We start from the raw sequence: 18199 nt of genomic DNA, 5'->3' as shown, positions 1-18199 counted from the left end.
ATATTGGTCCAAATTTTGGCTCTAATCAACCATGTAAGTCACTTTAAACCATATTAGAGTGATTTTGGACCTTATAAGACTCACTTTCCACCATATATTGGTATAATTAACATGTTAACATGATAAACATCCAATTTAACATCCTTTTACCACCTATTGGTACCACTTTCAAACGAGTCAATATTGGTCCACATTTTGGCTCTAATCAACCATGTGAGTCACTTTACACCGTATTATAGTAATTTTACATCTTATAAGACTCACTTTCCACCATATATTAGTTCTATTAATAATTTAACATCATATACATCCAATTTGACATCCATTAACCACTCTTGGTACCACTTTCATACGAGTCAATATTGGTCCAAAGTTTTGTTCTAATCAACCATATAAGTCACTTTACACCATATTAGAGTGATTTGCGCCCTATAAGAGTCACTTTCAACCACATACTTGTACAATTAACATGTTAACATCGTAAACATCCAATTTGACATCCTTTTACCATCTATTGGTACCACTTTCATGCGAGTCAATATTGGTCCACATTTTGGCTCTAATCAACCATGTAAGTCACTTTACACCATATTAGAGTAATTTTTCATCTTATAAGACTCACTTGCCACTATATATTGGTACAATTAATATTTTAACATCATATAGATCCAATTTCATATCCATTAGCTATCTCTAGGTACCACTTTCATACGAGTCAATATTGGTCGAAAGTTTGGGTCTAATCAACCATGTAAGTCACTTTAAACTATATTAGAGTAATTTTGGACCTTATAAGACTCACTTGCCACAATATATTGGTACAATTAACATGTTAACATCATAAACATCGAATTTGACATCCTTTTACCACCTATTGGTACCACTTTCATACGAGTGTGTTGATACAACTCAACAAAATGGTAGAGTAGAGAGAAAATATTGGGATATCCTTAATGTTGCACAAGCTTTACGATTTCAAGCTGATCTACCAATAATTTTTTGGGGTGAATGTACAACGACTCGCGTATTATCGTATTATTTAAATGTGTAATTGTGGAATTATTAAATAAATAAAATATGTGTATAGCTTCTGTCAGCTATGTGTTATTTTATTATTATGTATGTGTGATTTTTGGTATACAGGGTTGTTCGTGTAATTAATTATTGAGTGGAACTGAATTGTTTTCACTTTTAAAAGTGGATTTAATGCAAATTTATTTGCATAAATAATTGAATCATCTCTAAAATTATTTTTATGGTTTTATAATTACAATAATTATTTTTGGGATTTTATAAAATTTAGAAATCAATATTCCACCAATTATTTAGCCTCGTATGATTTTCTGATTTTATTTATTTATAAAATCCGTATTTAATTCCGGAATTCTTTAAAAATTATGAAATTCATATTTATTTAAGTTTGGAATAATCCTAGAATTTTAAAATTATTTCGGAAATTTTCGGGATTAAACTCACCCGCGCGTTGTTTCGTTTATTCGTTAGAAGTGGTATAAGTTGATTTTCAGAAATTGTTTTAAAATTATGAAAATTATGTTTTTATTTACTACGGGATATTTATAATATTTTAAAACAATTTTTCTAATTTTTCGAGTTTATTTTACTCGCAACTCGGTTCGTTAAGTTGTGAATTGTGAAACGAATTTGGGTTTGCAGTCGATAATAAGGACACGTGTTTGATTTTCACTACATATATTGCTGCGTGTCCCTTGTTTTTGGTACGTGTCATTTGCTAAGGATTTTAAAAAAAAAATAATAACAAAACACATCACCCCCACCCCTGTTCCTTCATCGACATCTATCTCTCATTCTCGACTTGTCTATCCCTCTCTACAGTCTTTCTCTCTCTCGATTTTATCCTTCTCTCCTACAATCTCTTCCGCATTTCTCTTTTCTTTCCCCTCTCTATTTCCCTCTTGCTCGCGGTCGTGGTTCCTGTAATTTCCCGTGAGTAGCCGCCGGTTGTCCCTAGTGGTTCCGCCGCCGGCGTTATTCCGGTGCTCCCCTGTTCTGGCCGCCTGTTACTTTCCGATTCCGGTAATTACTGTTGTTGGTCTTGATTGTTTCTGCATATATATATACGCACGTGCGTATGTGTGTGTGTAGCAGCCGAGAGCTGCGTTGTGGTTGCCTTGTGTTCGTTCTTTCTGGCCTGGGTTCTTTTTTTTCCGAATTGCCATTTTCCGATCGTAAAGTTGTTTGGTCAATTAATTTGGTATGGGTATGTTGTTAGCGAGGATATGTCAAACATACCTAGATGTTTAATATAGAGTATTTCGACTCTGTAGGTTCTAGTCGGAAGGCCCGAGAATTGGCATTGGACGAAAGATAGTCTGGTGGTCATTCGATATGCTCGGTAAGGTTCCAATCGAAGCACTTGAGCGTTGAGGTCGAATCCAGGGTGATCTAGTGGATAGACGCTAAAGCCTGAGCAGTCGAGTCGGCTCAAAGTCAATTAGTAATAGTCCTAAAGCTCTGCAAGGCAAGTACCCCTGACCATTCTTTTATGGTTCAGTATATGTGAGTAGCTAATATTTTAATTTTGTAATGGAACATAAACGTTTTAAGTTACGTATCCCCTGTAGTTATAAATCATTGTTTAAAATCTGTTTTGGGGAAAAGTAACTTCGAAAGGTACCTATCTCGAATGAAAATGATTGTGAACTGGTTTTTATGCGTGCTAGTTAAAACGAATGGTTTTGAAATGAGATAGGTACAAACAGGCTACTCTGAGGTAGTTGTGTGGGACCGAGGATGGTCTGTTGAGTTGCTGTATTAAGTTAGTTGCATTAAGATTGATTGTAATCAGTTGGTTTGGTATAGTTGACCTAAGTCATACTTAAACCTGCAAAAGATCTTGGTAAAGGGGTTGTAATTATATTTTATCATTGAAATGATTATATTATGTTTGTTATTGTTGTTGTTGATGACGTCAACTCCTGACCCCGGGGTTGAGGCCGTCATAGAATGTGTTACAACGACCGCTTATGTCACAAATCGGACACCCACGCCTCTGTTACATAATAAATCTCCATATGAAATTTTGTTTAGAAAACCACATAATTATTCTACAATAAGTGGTTTTGGTTGTTAATGTTATGGAAATAATCGACCTAGGATAAAGGACAAATTTGGGCCAAGTTCACGTAAGTGCATTTTTGTGGGATATTCCTTCGGAAAAAAGGATGGAGGTTATATGATTTAGAAAAGAAATGATACTTTATTTCCATGGATGTTTTATTTATTGAAAATAAATTTTCTTTTTCTGAGAGTATTGGTGTTGTGGATGATGTGAGTATGCACGAGTTTACAAACCAAAATAATATTTTTGTAGATGAGTTTATGGAGGTGGAAAAAGAACTTGATCATGAGCAGGTGCCTACTGTAAGCCCAACTACACCCAATCCGTCATATCCTATGACTTCTTTAACAAAGACTTCTTCGGTATAAAATCTTGGCAGAGGGCATCGTGTTCGTCAACCGTCATCACGATCCAAAGGATACAACACCAATACTATCCAGGTTAAAGACCCCGTCACTATATTTAATCTCCAACACGGTCCTCAGGTACACCATTTAACATAGCTTATTATGTAAATAATGATGCATTTTATGTGAGGCATAGAAAATTCTTGACAACTATAACTACAGGCGAAGAACCAATATCATTTTTAGAAGCAAACAAAAGTGCAGAATGGCGTGTAACCATGAAAAAAGAAATTGATGATTTAGAAAGAAATGACACATGGGCTTTAGAAGATTTGTCCCTAGGAAAGACTGCATTAGGCTTCAAGTGGGTATACAAGATCAAATGTAAGGAAGATTACTCCATTGAACGTTTTAAGCCTCGTCTTGTTGTCTTTGGGAATCGACAAATAGTAGGAATCGATTATAAAGAAACTTTCACACCAGTTGTAAAGATAGTGACAGTACGCATGTTTTTAGCTGTTGTTGTTGCTCGAAACTGTGAGCTTTATCAAACGAATGTTCACAATATTTTTTTTCACGGTGATCTTGATGAACATGAAACTTCCTCCGGGATTTAATTCAGCAATTCTTGGTAAGGTGTGTCGACTTAGAAAGTCTATATACGGCCTTTGTCAATCTCCTCATAACTAGCCAGATAAGCTCTCAACAACATTAAAGAAATTTGGTTTTAAACAGTCATATGCAGATTATTCGTTGTTTTATTATACAAAGGGGCAAGTTTCTCAACCTGTTCTGGTATATGTGATGATCTATATGTGATGATCTGGTTATTGCAGGATCGTCCCACGATGAAGTGACAAAATTTAATAAATATTTATGTGACTATTTTCATATGAAGGATCTTGAGGTCTTAAAATATTTTCTTGGACTCGAGATGGCTCGTGATCCCAGTGGTATATTTCTTAATCAAATAAAGTATACGCAAGATATAATCAGTGAAGCTGGTTTGTCAGGTGTGAAGCGTATTTCTACTCCAATGGAACAAAATCACCGGTTAGCTCGATGCAATGGTGAATTTTTACGAAGAGATTGCAATATGTAAATATATAATTTTTGTGAGAGTGATTGAGCAAACTACCGTCTTACTAGACGATCATTAACATGATATTTTTTTTTTGGGTCTTCGCTAATTGCTTGGAAAACTAAGAAGCAACCAACAGTATTACGTTCTTTGGCCGAGGCGGAGTATCGTTCGATGACTACAACTACGTGCGAGTTGAAATAGTTGAAATCAATTTTATTTTATTTAGGAATATGTCATGAAAGACCTATGAGATTATATTGTGATAATCATGCTTCCTTGCACATAACAGCAAATCCTATTAAATAAAAAATATCGAAATGGATTGTCACTTTATATAATAATTAGGGTTTGTGATATATATATATATAACCTTCAGGCAGCATTGTATCCCACCACGACAAACTTATACTAGTAAAACACATCTATTTATTTTTATTTTAGCATATCCCATTGCTAAAACATGTGAACGGAAATCTCCTGTAAGGCTGTAACATACAAAAACAATGGACAATTATCATTCATTAGCTAGATATACCTATCTATTTTATAAAATTGATAAATGTATATTACTAAAATAACAACTAAATTTGAATTAATTGAATATCTTACATCTAAAAAATTGAAATTTTAACTAAAGATTATTATTCATGAGCGATATATATTTGTTTGATAATACTTATGCGAGTATATAATATTTGAATCTTGATGAATATAATTTTTTTAGAAATAGTGGCATATATTTTGTAAACTGAAAACAGTATGTATAACGGTGAACCTGCCAATTTGCTGATTGTTTGTATCCTTTCATGCTTGTAAAAACATATATAGAAAAATTATGTGCAATGACTTTATTAAGAATATAATAATATGGTAGAGAAATTTTAGGGAAATTAATAATTTTGTATATTGAATTAATAAAAAAGTTTAAAACAATAATATGGTAGAAAAATATTAGAAGAATAATAAGATAGAAGAATAATAAGATTGTATATTGACTTAGGAGGAAATTTTATTAATATGGTAGAAAATTTTAGAAAAATTATATGATGGTAATTAAGAGGAAAATTTATGAGAATATTAGGTAACTAATATTGTTTTTCTAATTAATAATTTTAAAATTTGAAAATATTAAAAAAATAAATTGAAATGATACTGAGAGAGTCCACTAAATAACAAATTCTTCTCCTTTATAGATCGATTATAGTTATATAAAAAGTTTCAAAAAAAATAGTAAAATTGAATGTATACATTATTATCGAAAGTGATAGAATATTTTCTATAAAAAAAATAAAAATAAAACTTTACTAGAGAAAAACTATGGACGGATGGAGTAAATACATTTTATAGAAAAATGACCATCATCTGGTGCCGGAATGTAGGTTTCAAAATTTAAACTCTTGGAATTGCAGAAAGAGAAAATACATTATAGACAAATGAAGTAAAATAAAATTGTCAAAGAATGGTATTTGAACCCATCCAAATATTTTAATAAATAAAAATAAAATTCAACTTCAAATTTTTAAAGGCTCAATGACATTTTAAGTCTCAATACTTGTATCAATATATTTATACATATTTATATTTCAAAGTCATTATTTTTGTCTCTTAAATATTAAAAATATATTTTTTTTAATTTTGGACTGCTCAATTTATATCAATTTTTCCCGTTCAAGATTAAAAATTTAGATTTACCCTATATCCTGAATAAAAAAAATAAAAAGAGACTTCAAAGGTAGCTGCAAACCTTTGGTTAACCATTTTTACAAATTGAATACTTGTGCAGCTTCCCGCCAACGTTTTGATCTTTGCTTATTCTTGTCTTCTCGTCTCTGATGAATTCAAATGAAAGCTTTTGTAATAAAAAAATTGGAGATTAAATTTTCAACTTGGGGTTGTTTCAAATTCTTTAACTCTCTTGCCTTTGCAGAAAGCTCATCAGTTAGTAGTAAATATCAAAAAATTGAGTCTTTTTTTAACCCTTTACAGCTTTTTGATGAGTGGAGCAAATCAAGAAAATATACACTCAGTGACACCAAATGCTTACATGCCCATTTGCTTAAATGTTATGAAATGCATAAAGATCCTTTCTTTGCTAATTCTTTGGTGGATTTTTACTTCAAATCTGGTTGTTTGGGTTATGCAGTGAAGGTGTTTGATGAAATTCCTGAGATAAATGTTGTTTCTTGGAATATAATGGTTTCGGGTTACAATGAGAATATGTTGTATGAGGATTCTTGGAGAGTGTTTTGTAAAATGCATTCTTTGGGTTTTGTTGCTAATCAGTTTACTTATGGAGGTGTGATTTCCGCCTGTTGCTCGTTGCAGAATTATGTGTGTGGGGAGCAGATTTATGGGCTTGTCATGAAAAATGGGTTCTTTTCGAATGGGTATGTTAGAGCTGGAACTATTGATTTATTTGCTAAAAGTGGTTGCTTTGAGGATGCGTTACGGGTTTTTTATGATGTATTTTGTGATAGTAATGTGGTTTGTTGGAATGCTATCATTTCCGGAGCTGTTAAAAATAAGGAGAGCTTGGTTGCGTTAAATCTTTTTAAACAGATGTGTCACGGGTTTTTATTGCCAAATAGTTTTACGTTTTCTAGTATTTTAACGGCTTGCACTGCACTCGAAGAACTTGATCTTGGTAGAGGGGTTCAAGGGTGGGTGATTAAATGTGGTGCTGGAGAAGATATCTTTGTATCTACTGCTATCATTGATATGTATGCAAAATGTGGGGATATGGACGAAGCCAGGAAGGAGTTTTGGTGTATGCCGATCCGTAATGTAGTATCTTGGACCGCCATGATCTCTGGTTATGTACAGAAAGGAAACTCTATATCTGCTCTTCAATTGTTTAATGAAATGAGAAAATTTAGAGTGGAAACAAATAAGTATACAATCACTAGTGTGATTGCTGCTTGTGCTAACCTAGGTATGATTACGGAGGCTCAACAAATCCATTCTTTGATATTCCGTATTGGGTTGTATACAGATTTAGCTATAAACACTTCTTTAATTAGTATGTACTCAAAAATAGGAGCAATTAGTTTAGCTGAATTGGTGTTCAAAGAGGCCGAAAAGAAGCATGTTGACGCATGGGCAGGTATGATATCTGCTTGTGCTAAGCATGGGAGTTCTGAAAGTGCAATCACTTTATTCCGAAGAATGTTCGAGGAGTGTTTAAGACCTAATAAGTTTAGTACTTCTAGTGTCTTGAGTATTGTAGAAAATGTGAATCTGGGTAGACAGATTCACTGCTTTAGTCTTAAAGAAGGGTTGCTCGAGGATGTTTCTGTAGGGAGTTCGCTTTCCACTATGTACTCAAAATGTGGCTGTTTAGATGAGTCTTACAAAGTCTTTGAACAAATTGTGCAGAAAGATAATGTCTCGTGGGCTTCAATGATTGCTGGCTATGCAGAACATGGCTGCGCATATGAAGCCATTCAGTTGTTTAAGGAAATGCTATCTGTCAAGGCTAAACCTGATGACAAGACCTTAATAGCTGTTCTCACCGCATTATCTGCTCTCCATATGCTAAAGACCGGTAAGGAAATTCATGCTTATGCCCTCCGTCGAGATCATGGTAAGCATTGCAGTTGCTGGTGGTGCACTAGTAAATATGTACTCCAAATCTGGTGCTCTACATTTGGCATGGAATACTTTTGAGATGATGCCTGCAAAAGATCAGGTCGCGTGTTCTTCCTTGGTTTCTGGTTTAGCTCAAAATGGTTCAATTGAAGATTCACTTAATCTGTTCCATTATATGCTGATAACTGATCTGGGAATCGACTCCTTTACAATGTCATCTCTTGTTGGAGCTGCTGCACGTTTAAATATTCAGGGCGTTGGGATACAATTACATACTCATATTATAAAACTAGGATTGGAATCCGATGTTTCAGTCGGCAGTTCCCTAGTTATGATGTATTCAAAATTTGGAAATATCAATGACTGCCGCGGGGCATTTGATCATATACAGAAACCTGACGTGATCAGTTGGACAGCCATTATTACAAGTTATGCCTTGCATGGAAGAGGTGATGAGGCTTTGACACTATATGACCTTATGAAAGAATCAGGAATTAAACCCGATTCAGTAACTTATGTTGGTGTTTTATCTGCATGTAGCCACAGTGGTTTAGTTGAAGAAGGCTACTTTCATCTAAATTCAATGACCAAAGACTATGGGATTGCACCAGGTCATCGACATTATGCATGTATGGTAGATCTTCTTGGTCGTTCAGGAAAACTGGAAGAGGCAAAAAGATTTATAGATGAGATGCCTATTAAACCCGATGCTTTAGTCTGGGCAACCCTACTTTCCTCTTGCAAACTGCATGGTGATGCTGAGCTTGGAAGGCTAGCAGCTGAAAAGGCTATTGAGTTGGAGCCAGCCGATGCTGGAGCTTATATCTCAATATCGAACATCTGTGCTGATATAGGTCAGTGGGATGAAGTTGTGAAGATCAGAAGTGAGATGAAACAAACTGGCCTAAAGAAAGAGCATGGATGGAGCTATGCATAACACATATTCTGGTATAATTTTAGAAAGAAAAAAAGAACTGATTAAGAATGTTTGCCCAGTTATGAGGATGTGATGAGGTTTAATTAGTGCAAATAAGACAGTATTTACACAACTTACGTTCCCTATTAGAGGGAGGTTTTACAGGTTTAGGTGATGCAAAAGGCCGCAATGTACAAGATCGATATAAGTCTGTTTTTTTTGTAGGGCTGGAAAGGGAGATAAATAAATATTCTCCCATTATTCTTTTACTATTCTATATCTGATGTATGTTCTAAGGTTAGTTTCAACTAGCATCGGAGCCCTGTTAAGCATAATAAAGCTAATGTAATAAAAAAATCACTGATATAACAATTTGTTCATTCGACTAAGTGTTCGACTGTTAGTAACCTTGGGATACATTGACATTAGTAGTGTCCTCTTAAAGCACTTTAAAGATTTGTTTGAATTATTTTTATCAAATCAGAGAAAATAGGTCTCACAACACCTTAAGGCACAAGGCAAAGCAAGGAAAATTTACAACACTGCAGAGCAAACTTTCAACTTGAAACATGCTCATAGCATGGCAGTCATTCATGTAATAAATCCTTAAAACTTTGAGATCAACCTGGACTATATCTTCTTCAGATGTTGCCTTTGCCGCATTCAAGCCAGCAGTTACTACTAAGCAATAGTTGTGAGACAATGCAAACCAACAAATTCAGTGATCGTATATTAAAAAAACATTGATTTACATTGGTTTACTATGCATTCTGTTCCTGCAATTTTATACTACACCTTTTCACATGAATTTCAAAACTATCTTTTCTAGTATTTACACTAGAAAATTAAAATCCTTGTATTTCTAAAATTTAGAGAGCATTCAACTACTGTGCTTTAGGTTTCATCAAGTGTCTCCTTTAAGCGCAGATCTTTGACAATTAACTACAATTACCACGTAAACTTACTCACTCGATGATCATCCCAACCTTAATTGCAATTCAATGATTACCAAGGTGAAAGAGGGTCTTAGCTAGAGGTGGATAGTGTACTGTCAGCCAGGAGATGAGAAGAGTTGAAAACAAAGTGGCGAATGGGTGCGTAATGCGGGGAGTTTCCCGAACAGTTCAGGCCAAATCCTGACAAAAGTTAAAAAAATGCTGTTTGATGAGCATGTAGTTACTCACTTAGTCGGCTAAGCTAAGGACATGGATTGTGGTCATGGTTTGGAATATGACAATAAGCCAAGAAAGTAATTACAATTGCAACAATAAATTAATCATTATATGTCTCTCTTGTACTAGTCTTAATCCTCATCAGTTTTGTTCTCATCTGTCTCAACATCAAGTAATAAATTTATCATTTCAGAGCTATTTAGTAGTGACATTGCAGGGTGAATCATGCATTATGATTTTATCCTATACTACTACTGTAGTAATTTTGATCAAGTAACCTGATCTCAAGTATATTGTCAGCACCTTCCATACCAACTTTTGGATACATAAACATTGAATTGAAAACGAAGTTTACTATGTGGTATCAAGAAATCAATGCTTATAGAGATTTGTGATTAAACCTATAAAGGAAACAGCCCCCCGTCGTATTAAACGAAACAAAGAATATTAAAAGCAAAAAGAAGGAAGAAAACATGAGGAGGTTGTTTCCAAGATGGAAATTGTTAAGCAAAATCATCCGCATCCCCTGGTCCTAAATGAGTTTTATTATGGTGGTGAGGATGATGTTTGCTATCTGTGCGAGCAGCCAATATTACCCTCTCCAGTGGATACTGGATAGTATACTATAAGTGTAGCTTCTGTGGTCTGATAGTTTGCCTGAAATGTGTTACGTCTCCACTTGTTCATCATCCCTGTCACAATCAACACACTCTAACGATAGTACAGCGTCCAGCCTCTTTCCGTTGTGATGCCTGTGGCGAGGAGGCTAGCGATTCGTCCTCTTGTAGATGTACCGTATGTCTCTTTTGGATCCACACAAGTTGTGCAACCTTATCTTCCTCTTTCCAATCTCAATTTCATAAGAATCCTCTTCTCCTGGATTATTATTTACCTCAACAGTATTTTAAGTTTGGTTCCAAGTACTGCAAAATCTGCAAGAAATAAAACAGAGCCAACACTATGTGTGTACTATTGCGCAGGTTGAAGAATCTTTGTCCATATCAACTGTGTTAACGCAAATCCTCATATAAGGTCCGTGGTATATTATTAGAGTATTTTTTTTAAAAAAAAATCAATGTTAAATTTTAAATGCAGTACTCCTCCTAATATACAGTTCATGATAGTGAAAGACAATAATGAAGTCAATTCTGTTGATGACAACGATATTATTATAGTACGTAATGGATGCACAAACCCAATCAACTCATCAAGTAAAACATCTTATTATGAATGCCATCCATGCCAGTATTTTCTCCACCAGTACTGCACAGAGTTGCCAAAACAGATGCAACCCTATAAGTATGAACGTAATAGTTATGATCCTTTGGAAATCCTTTTTACAAAAATTTCTTCAAGCAATTTATTTTACATGATACTTTTTTGATAGCAAACTTAATCATGTTGGGTAGTTTATAAAATAATTGATATTAATAATTTGTATTGGTAAAAATGCATCTTTAAGAGGTTGTAATCTTAATAATGTAAAATCGTTAATAACAATTATAATTTTCATTTAATTGATTGCATGTATGGTTTATAACTAAGAAAAAAAATACAAATTTTAAATTTTAATATTGTTATTGTAAGAATTTGAATATTGAACTTTTGATAGATAGCCTAAATAAAAAATATTATTAATATTGGTGCTGAGAGGATTTGATTGTTGATAAAACAAACTAAATATAAAATATTATTTACTATGACTATAAAGACTCTTATTTATGTAATAAAGATGTAACGGTTGATTTCTTTGATGTTTAAACCAAACGACAAACAACAATTATATTCCGTATATTTACAACTTTTATTAATAAGTTAAACGACAAACAACAATTATACTCCGTATATTTATAACTTTTATTAATAAGTTATCTATACTATATTATAATAGACGAAACATTAAAAGTTTGGTAGTCGGTCAGGTACTTGTTGTAATTACTTAACTACCTTTACTCAGTTATTCTAATTCTAATTATTAAGTCGATCAATTCTAATTATAATTGATATTGAAATCAACTTGCTCTATTACTTTACCAATTTAATTCTATTTTATATTGAACTCTATATCATTGTAATTTATATTAATTCAACTTCTTCTACCAATTTAAATTTTAATTCATAATCGAGTTCTATATTATTCTAATTTGTTACTTTGGACTAAATTAAATTTAAGAAAACTAAATATAATTATTAAGATTTAGTTGATATATAATGTTACTCGGGCTAAGATAAAATAATAATACGATCAATCCCCTTAAAAAATTATACTAATGAACTTGGATAAACAAAATAATATATTTTATTTATCCAGGATAAAAAATACATTATATAGTTGATTCAGACTAACACAAAACTAAAATAAAAATACAATTCGACCAACAAAAACAAAATCAAATATAATAATTATCCAGTCTAAAACAAAATTATCTTATTGATCCAGATTTTAAAAAATTTAAAATTAAACTAAAAATAATTAGTTTGATTTGGTCGGTGTATTGTGCATTGAGCTAAAATAAAATAATGTAAACCACTGATCCGAGATTAATCAAATTAATATTAGACTAAGTATAATTCGTATCCTATTGATATGAACTAAAAAAACAAATTCTAATTAAAACATAAATATTATTTCCAAAAAAATACACATACAATTATCAATAAAACTATATCGTTCAATTAGTATTATTGTCTTCTTCAAATATCTTGAGTTATAGTTAATCGATTAAGTAATTATCAAGCTAAAATGATATATTTTTTAAGGTCCCCACATAATGGAGACATTATATTTTTACCCTCAATAAACTATTAATTTCATTATAACAATATTCCCCCATTACCAATGTTATCACTTTAAATAAGTTTAAATGTTAAAAAAAGTTATGAACATATATGTCTATTAATATAATTATCATGAAATCATATCATTTAAAGTTTTAAATAAACAAAATTAAGAATTTAATTCAAAATATTTTTTTAAAAAATTATATAATATTAAAAAGAATCTTGTGATATGTGCATCGCACGAGTTTTAAATTAGTACTATTATATAACCCAATGCACGATCATTTTTATTATTATATATTATAAATTATAATTTTAATAATATATTTATGGTAAGATTCAATCTTATATCACTTGAATAATAATATTTAATATTATATATAACGGTTCTGAAAACTCTAGATTGAGTGAATAATGAATAACAACCCAACGTTAATTTAATAGTATAGATTTGTTTTACCCCTAGATTCGTTTCGTCGGTAGAATTGTATATTGATCAACCATTCCTTCTCATATCTCCTTTTCTTCAGGGGTGTGAGAATATGGCTATTGTTATCAACTAAATATGCTGCATTTTGAAATTTTAAGAAAAAAATATCTTTATATTGTACAAATTATGATATATAAAAAGTTAGAAACCCAAATCTTTTTAGCCGAATGGACAAAGCGATGGAAGGGACAATTGAAGATAGGAATGGATGAAATATTGCTTCACAGAATCAGGTTAAACAATTTAAATTTAGGGAAATCAGATTTGAGCTACAATATCTTGATAGGTCTGATCCCTAAGTTCAAAACTGCTAATGTTGCTTACTCTTTAAATACATTATGTCAATCTAATCCTGTTGAGAAATGTTCTCCTAGCATTACTGCACTACACGGATAAAATACCAAAGATTGTTTAACATAAGACTATGAGGATACCCACACAAACTTCTCTGTATATGAAGCCTAATTATCAAGACAAATTTGTCAAACTATAAAGAAAATTTCGCCAGTAACATGTATTTTCTGAATTCTACAAAAATTTTGATGGCGCTGCAAGGATATATAGCCCAATATCATCTGCATTTTCGTAGCTATCACTGTGACAAGCATATACTGATCTTCCATGTCCCCGACGTCATCTCTAAAGAGCTCAAGCACCATTAACACCCCCAACTCCGTAGGTTCGAAGGGCCACAAACTATACTGGTTATGATGGTAAAGTAAAAATGATATTTTTTGACATTGTTTTCATTTGACAGCAGCTTCCGCTATCCTTGCAGGCTTAGGCTTCCACTTGGCACTTTTAATGACATTATACATTTCGCATTCTCTCCTGCATCAGAAGTAACAAATATAATGACATTATCGTAAACTTCAAAGTAGATGAAACATGAATAACTAGATATTGCAAATTCGCAATAAGAAGCCACCAACAGTCAATATTTGATGTCAGGTCTAAAAGTGATCAGGCATCTTACTGCAACTAGATAACAATTTAGACAGCTGATAAATGATAATAATGCATTTCGCGATTTCAGGCACTGCAAAACATATAATACCTGAAACAACAGAGTTGCACTAGTCAATACACACATTGCATAAATTAGTCTGTGACAAATAATATACTTATCAAATATCAAAAAGCTATCTTATTCAAAGCCTCGAAAATCAGACCCCTCCCATTTTGCATGCTGGACTGTACCAATCTGTTCTTACAGAGAAAAAATACCCTTCTTCAAATTAACTGAAATTGTTGGGGAAAGGGAAGTTTTTAATTTCTGAAGGTAATCTCAAAAAGAGATTTAGTTAAAGAAAGGTTTGCAGGATATAATTCCAAGATTCCAACACATGATGAACTAACGAAATTATCAACAATGGTTGCCCCTCTTTGTTTCATATGTAGTTTCAAGGATTACTAACATTTTGACATTTGATTGCTTAATACACAAGATATAATTTATAAATGGAAACCAAAATTCTTAGATGTCCAGGAAACAGCAAAATAATTGCTCACACAAGTCATATGGAGGATGACAGTACATCAAATATAAGATCATCCATACTCAATACTGTAGTACAGGCAACCAACATAGAATTCTGTTCAATACTAAATACAGGGTTGAGAATTGAGATTATGAGAGATGGGATATAAGGTGATAGGACAGAAAAACTACAATGATAAATTTATGTCAATTAAAAGTCAAACTAGAAAGACAGTCTAGTTGTGTTCAATTATGTCTTATTTCATAAAATAACAGTACCTATTATGCTTGCTATAATGCCATGAACCGTCCTTCGGAAAAATGAATCTTCTAGTCAACTTATACCCATCCCTGAAACATACAATAGACCATTTACTCTTTTTACATACAAGAAATTTCGATAAACGAGGGATAGGGATGGACTATGAACAACAGTAAGGAATGGTAGCAAAACATACTTACTGCATTAACATCAACAGGATACTTCCACGATAACTTTTTGCATGTCTACTTCGCTATTTTGGCAGTCGAGCTTTCATCAAAGTAGTACGCCCTTTTTTCAAACCCTTGCTTGAATCACTTTTCATTTTTTGTTTCTTATCTCTGACGCCATCATGTAGGAGCTCATATGCATAATAAGTTATATGACTCTTCTTCAACAGGTCTTCGACAACAATCTTGGGTGCTGCCACCACCCTTTTATCTGCCTCAAAAATTGTGTTCACGGTATCAGGGACAATGCCCATGCTCACCATAATACGGATGAGACCAACTGCCTCATGTACCCTGTTCTTTACACACAGACAATTTATTACCCGCCCAAACGTTGTGAGTGATGGCATGAATCCCTCATCAATATTTTTGAGAAGGTATTTATATGCAACATCAATATTTCCTACTTTGCAGAAGCCATCAATCAGGCAACGATAGGTGTAATTATCAGGGGGGTATCCCTTAGCACTCATCTCATTATAGAGCTTTTCTGCGGTATCTAATCTAAGCTTCTGAGAAAATGCATTTATCATGATATTAAATGTTGCTGACGTATGACAAAACTTATATTGTTTTTCTATGCTTTGGAAGAGCATATATGCCCCTTCCAAATCCCCATTCTCCGAATACCCACTAATCAATGTTCCAAAACTTATTATATCTGGTGTCAGGCCATTGTTTTCCATGCCCTTAAGCAAGTCTTGAGCTCCTTCCAAGTTCCTAGCTTTACATAGGCTTTCTATAAGCGTGTTGTATGTGATAATGTTTGGAACAAACCCCTTCTCCACCATTGCATTAAACATTTCTATTACATCATTAGACTTTGCAGTCTTGCAGAGACCATTCAGCACTGTGTTATATGTAATCACATCGGGAATAATGCCATGGTCCCACATGTTGTTAACAAGCTCGATTGCGTTGCTCATCTTTAACTGTTTGCAGTAACCATCTATCAAAGTGTTGAAGGTAAAAATGTCAGGAAGAACCCCTTTGACCATAGCATCATTCATGAGGTTGCTAGCATCAGATACACAACCCATCTTGCACAACCCATTTATAACCAGATTATAAGTCCATATAGTAGGATCACATCCCTTCTCTGGCATCTCAGTCATCAGTTCCAAGGCTTGCAAGATTAGTCCTTGTTGAGACAAAGCTTTAATTAGTGTGTTGTAGATAATAATAGTAGGCTTTAGGCCTTTCACCAAAGCTTGCTTAAACATGTTCACCGACCTTTCTATGTCACCCTCCTGGCAAAATCCATTAATGAGAGAACAGTATGTGAATTCATCAGGCTTAAAGCCCTTGTAAATTGCATCATTCAGAATATTATGTGCATCTGTTGCCCTGCTCAGTTTGCAATAACCACTGATAATTGTATTGTATGTAAAAGCATCAGGCTCATACCCCATATTCACCATTTGATGCAGATAGCACTCAGCTTCAACAACCTTATTGTTCTTGCACAAACCACATATTAATGTATTATATGTGACAAGGTCAGGACTTAAACCTGCTTTGGTCACACCATCCATGACCCTAGAAGCCTCATGAATGAACCCACTTCTGCTAAAGCCTTGAATAAATATATTAAATGTAAACAAATTTGGCGACACCCCTCTCTTAAAAACCTTATCAAGAAGTCTTTCACTTCCCCGGACATTTCCCTTCTTACATAGCTTGTGCAGAAGCTTATTAAATGTAGAAATGTCTGGAATGACACCTAGTCTAAGCATTTCATCAAACAATTCAAATGCCTCTACCTCAAAATTCTCTTGAAATAAACCTCCTACTACTGTACAATACGCAACTGCATTCACCTCACACCCTTGAGTAGGTATATTATTGAGCAACCTTAACGCAGCATGAGGCCTACTTGTCTTACAAAACGACTTAATCCTAATCGTAAAACTATACACATCCGGAACAACCCTCTTATCTTTCATTCTCATATACACTTTATGAGCTTGATTATAATACCCACATTCAACAAGAATATTCATAATCGTGTTATACGACTGAACAGACGGCTCGCAATTATAAAAATCCATTTTTTCGAACACATCAATCGCTTCTTGAAGCTTCCCTTTCTTACCATAATGTTTCATAGCACTAATATACACTCCTTCAAACAAACTATTATCTATATTCATCCTCATCTCCTCTAACAATGTTTCCATAGCCTCAAATTCACCATGAAATCCAAGCTTATCAATCATACTCTTGTAAGTTAACAAATTGTGCTTAAAACCATCTTCATTTTTAACAAAATTGAACATTTCAAGTGCCCTTTTCGGGTCTTTTTGGTATTTTACAACAGCAGCTACATGTTTAGGAAGTACAGCTCGACTCATTACAAGATTAAGCTCAAAACAAATATTCTTGATGACCCATTTCAAAATCTTGATGTTTTGAAACTAGTATAGCTTGTTTTGATAATATTTCAAGAAGCCCGGAAAACTAAAAAAAATAATTAAAGAATGGAGAATACGAAGTACCTTAAAAATTAATGTGTTGTTTGAGAGGACAAATTGATTGATTTGAATCAATTTGAAGAACGCGAGTATTAGGAGGGAATTTAGGGTTCTAAAAACTTTGAAGTGTACACTTGAAAGAAGAGCAGACATGGCAACGTTTTGTGTCCTGGAAAAACGTTCTGCTTCTCCGACCCGATCTCGATTTGCATCCGTGTACCAATTTGATGACACTAATTTGAACTAATATATTCATTTTTATCGGTTTTAACACA

The 18199-nt window shown here is 33.3% G+C and overlaps 2 protein-coding genes across 6 annotated transcripts; one reads left to right on the top strand and one right to left on the bottom strand.

Moving 5' to 3' along the window:
* The first annotated feature begins 6303 nt into the window (after positions 1 to 6303).
* Positions 6304 to 9413, top strand: LOC141717715 (pentatricopeptide repeat-containing protein At1g74600, chloroplastic). Its single transcript, XM_074519893.1, is given in 2 exon segments — positions 6304 to 8122; positions 8124 to 9413. Coding segments are annotated over 2 exon segments (2682 nt in total). The 5' UTR covers positions 6304 to 6373; the 3' UTR covers positions 9057 to 9413.
* A 4294-nt stretch (positions 9414 to 13707) lies between these two features.
* On the bottom strand, positions 13708 to 18125 carry LOC141717714 (uncharacterized). Of its 5 annotated transcripts, XM_074519890.1 has the most exons (4): positions 15421 to 18125; positions 15238 to 15309; positions 14455 to 14535; positions 13708 to 14309 (listed from the first exon to the last, which is right to left on the bottom strand). In XM_074519890.1, exon 1 carries the CDS (start codon positions 17802 to 17804, stop codon positions 15474 to 15476), a length of 2331 nt encoding a protein of 776 aa, XP_074375991.1. In that variant the 5' UTR covers positions 17805 to 18125; the 3' UTR covers positions 13708 to 14309; positions 14455 to 14535; positions 15238 to 15309; positions 15421 to 15473. The 5 variants fall into 5 exon arrangements, with proteins under 5 accessions (XP_074375991.1, XP_074375992.1, XP_074375993.1 ...); XM_074519891.1 differs by having other exon boundaries at positions 13708 to 14535; positions 15417 to 18125; XM_074519892.1 differs by lacking the exon at positions 14455 to 14535 and having other exon boundaries at positions 15417 to 18125.
* Between the last annotated feature and the right edge of the window lie 74 nt (positions 18126 to 18199).

Source organism: Apium graveolens, chromosome 4, assembly GCF_009905375.1.
Source record: "Apium graveolens cultivar Ventura chromosome 4, ASM990537v1, whole genome shotgun sequence".
Lineage (NCBI taxonomy): Eukaryota > Viridiplantae > Streptophyta > Magnoliopsida > Apiales > Apiaceae > Apium > Apium graveolens.
Note: the sequence above shows the minus strand (reverse complement) of the source record. Positions and strands in the feature narration are given on the sequence as shown.

Bases quoted from the DNA above. Each gene is read 5' to 3' on its own strand.
- LOC141717714 (XM_074519891.1), bottom strand. From the start codon at position 17,804: ATGAGTCGAGCTGTACTTCCTAAACATGTAGCTGCTGTTGTAAAATAC.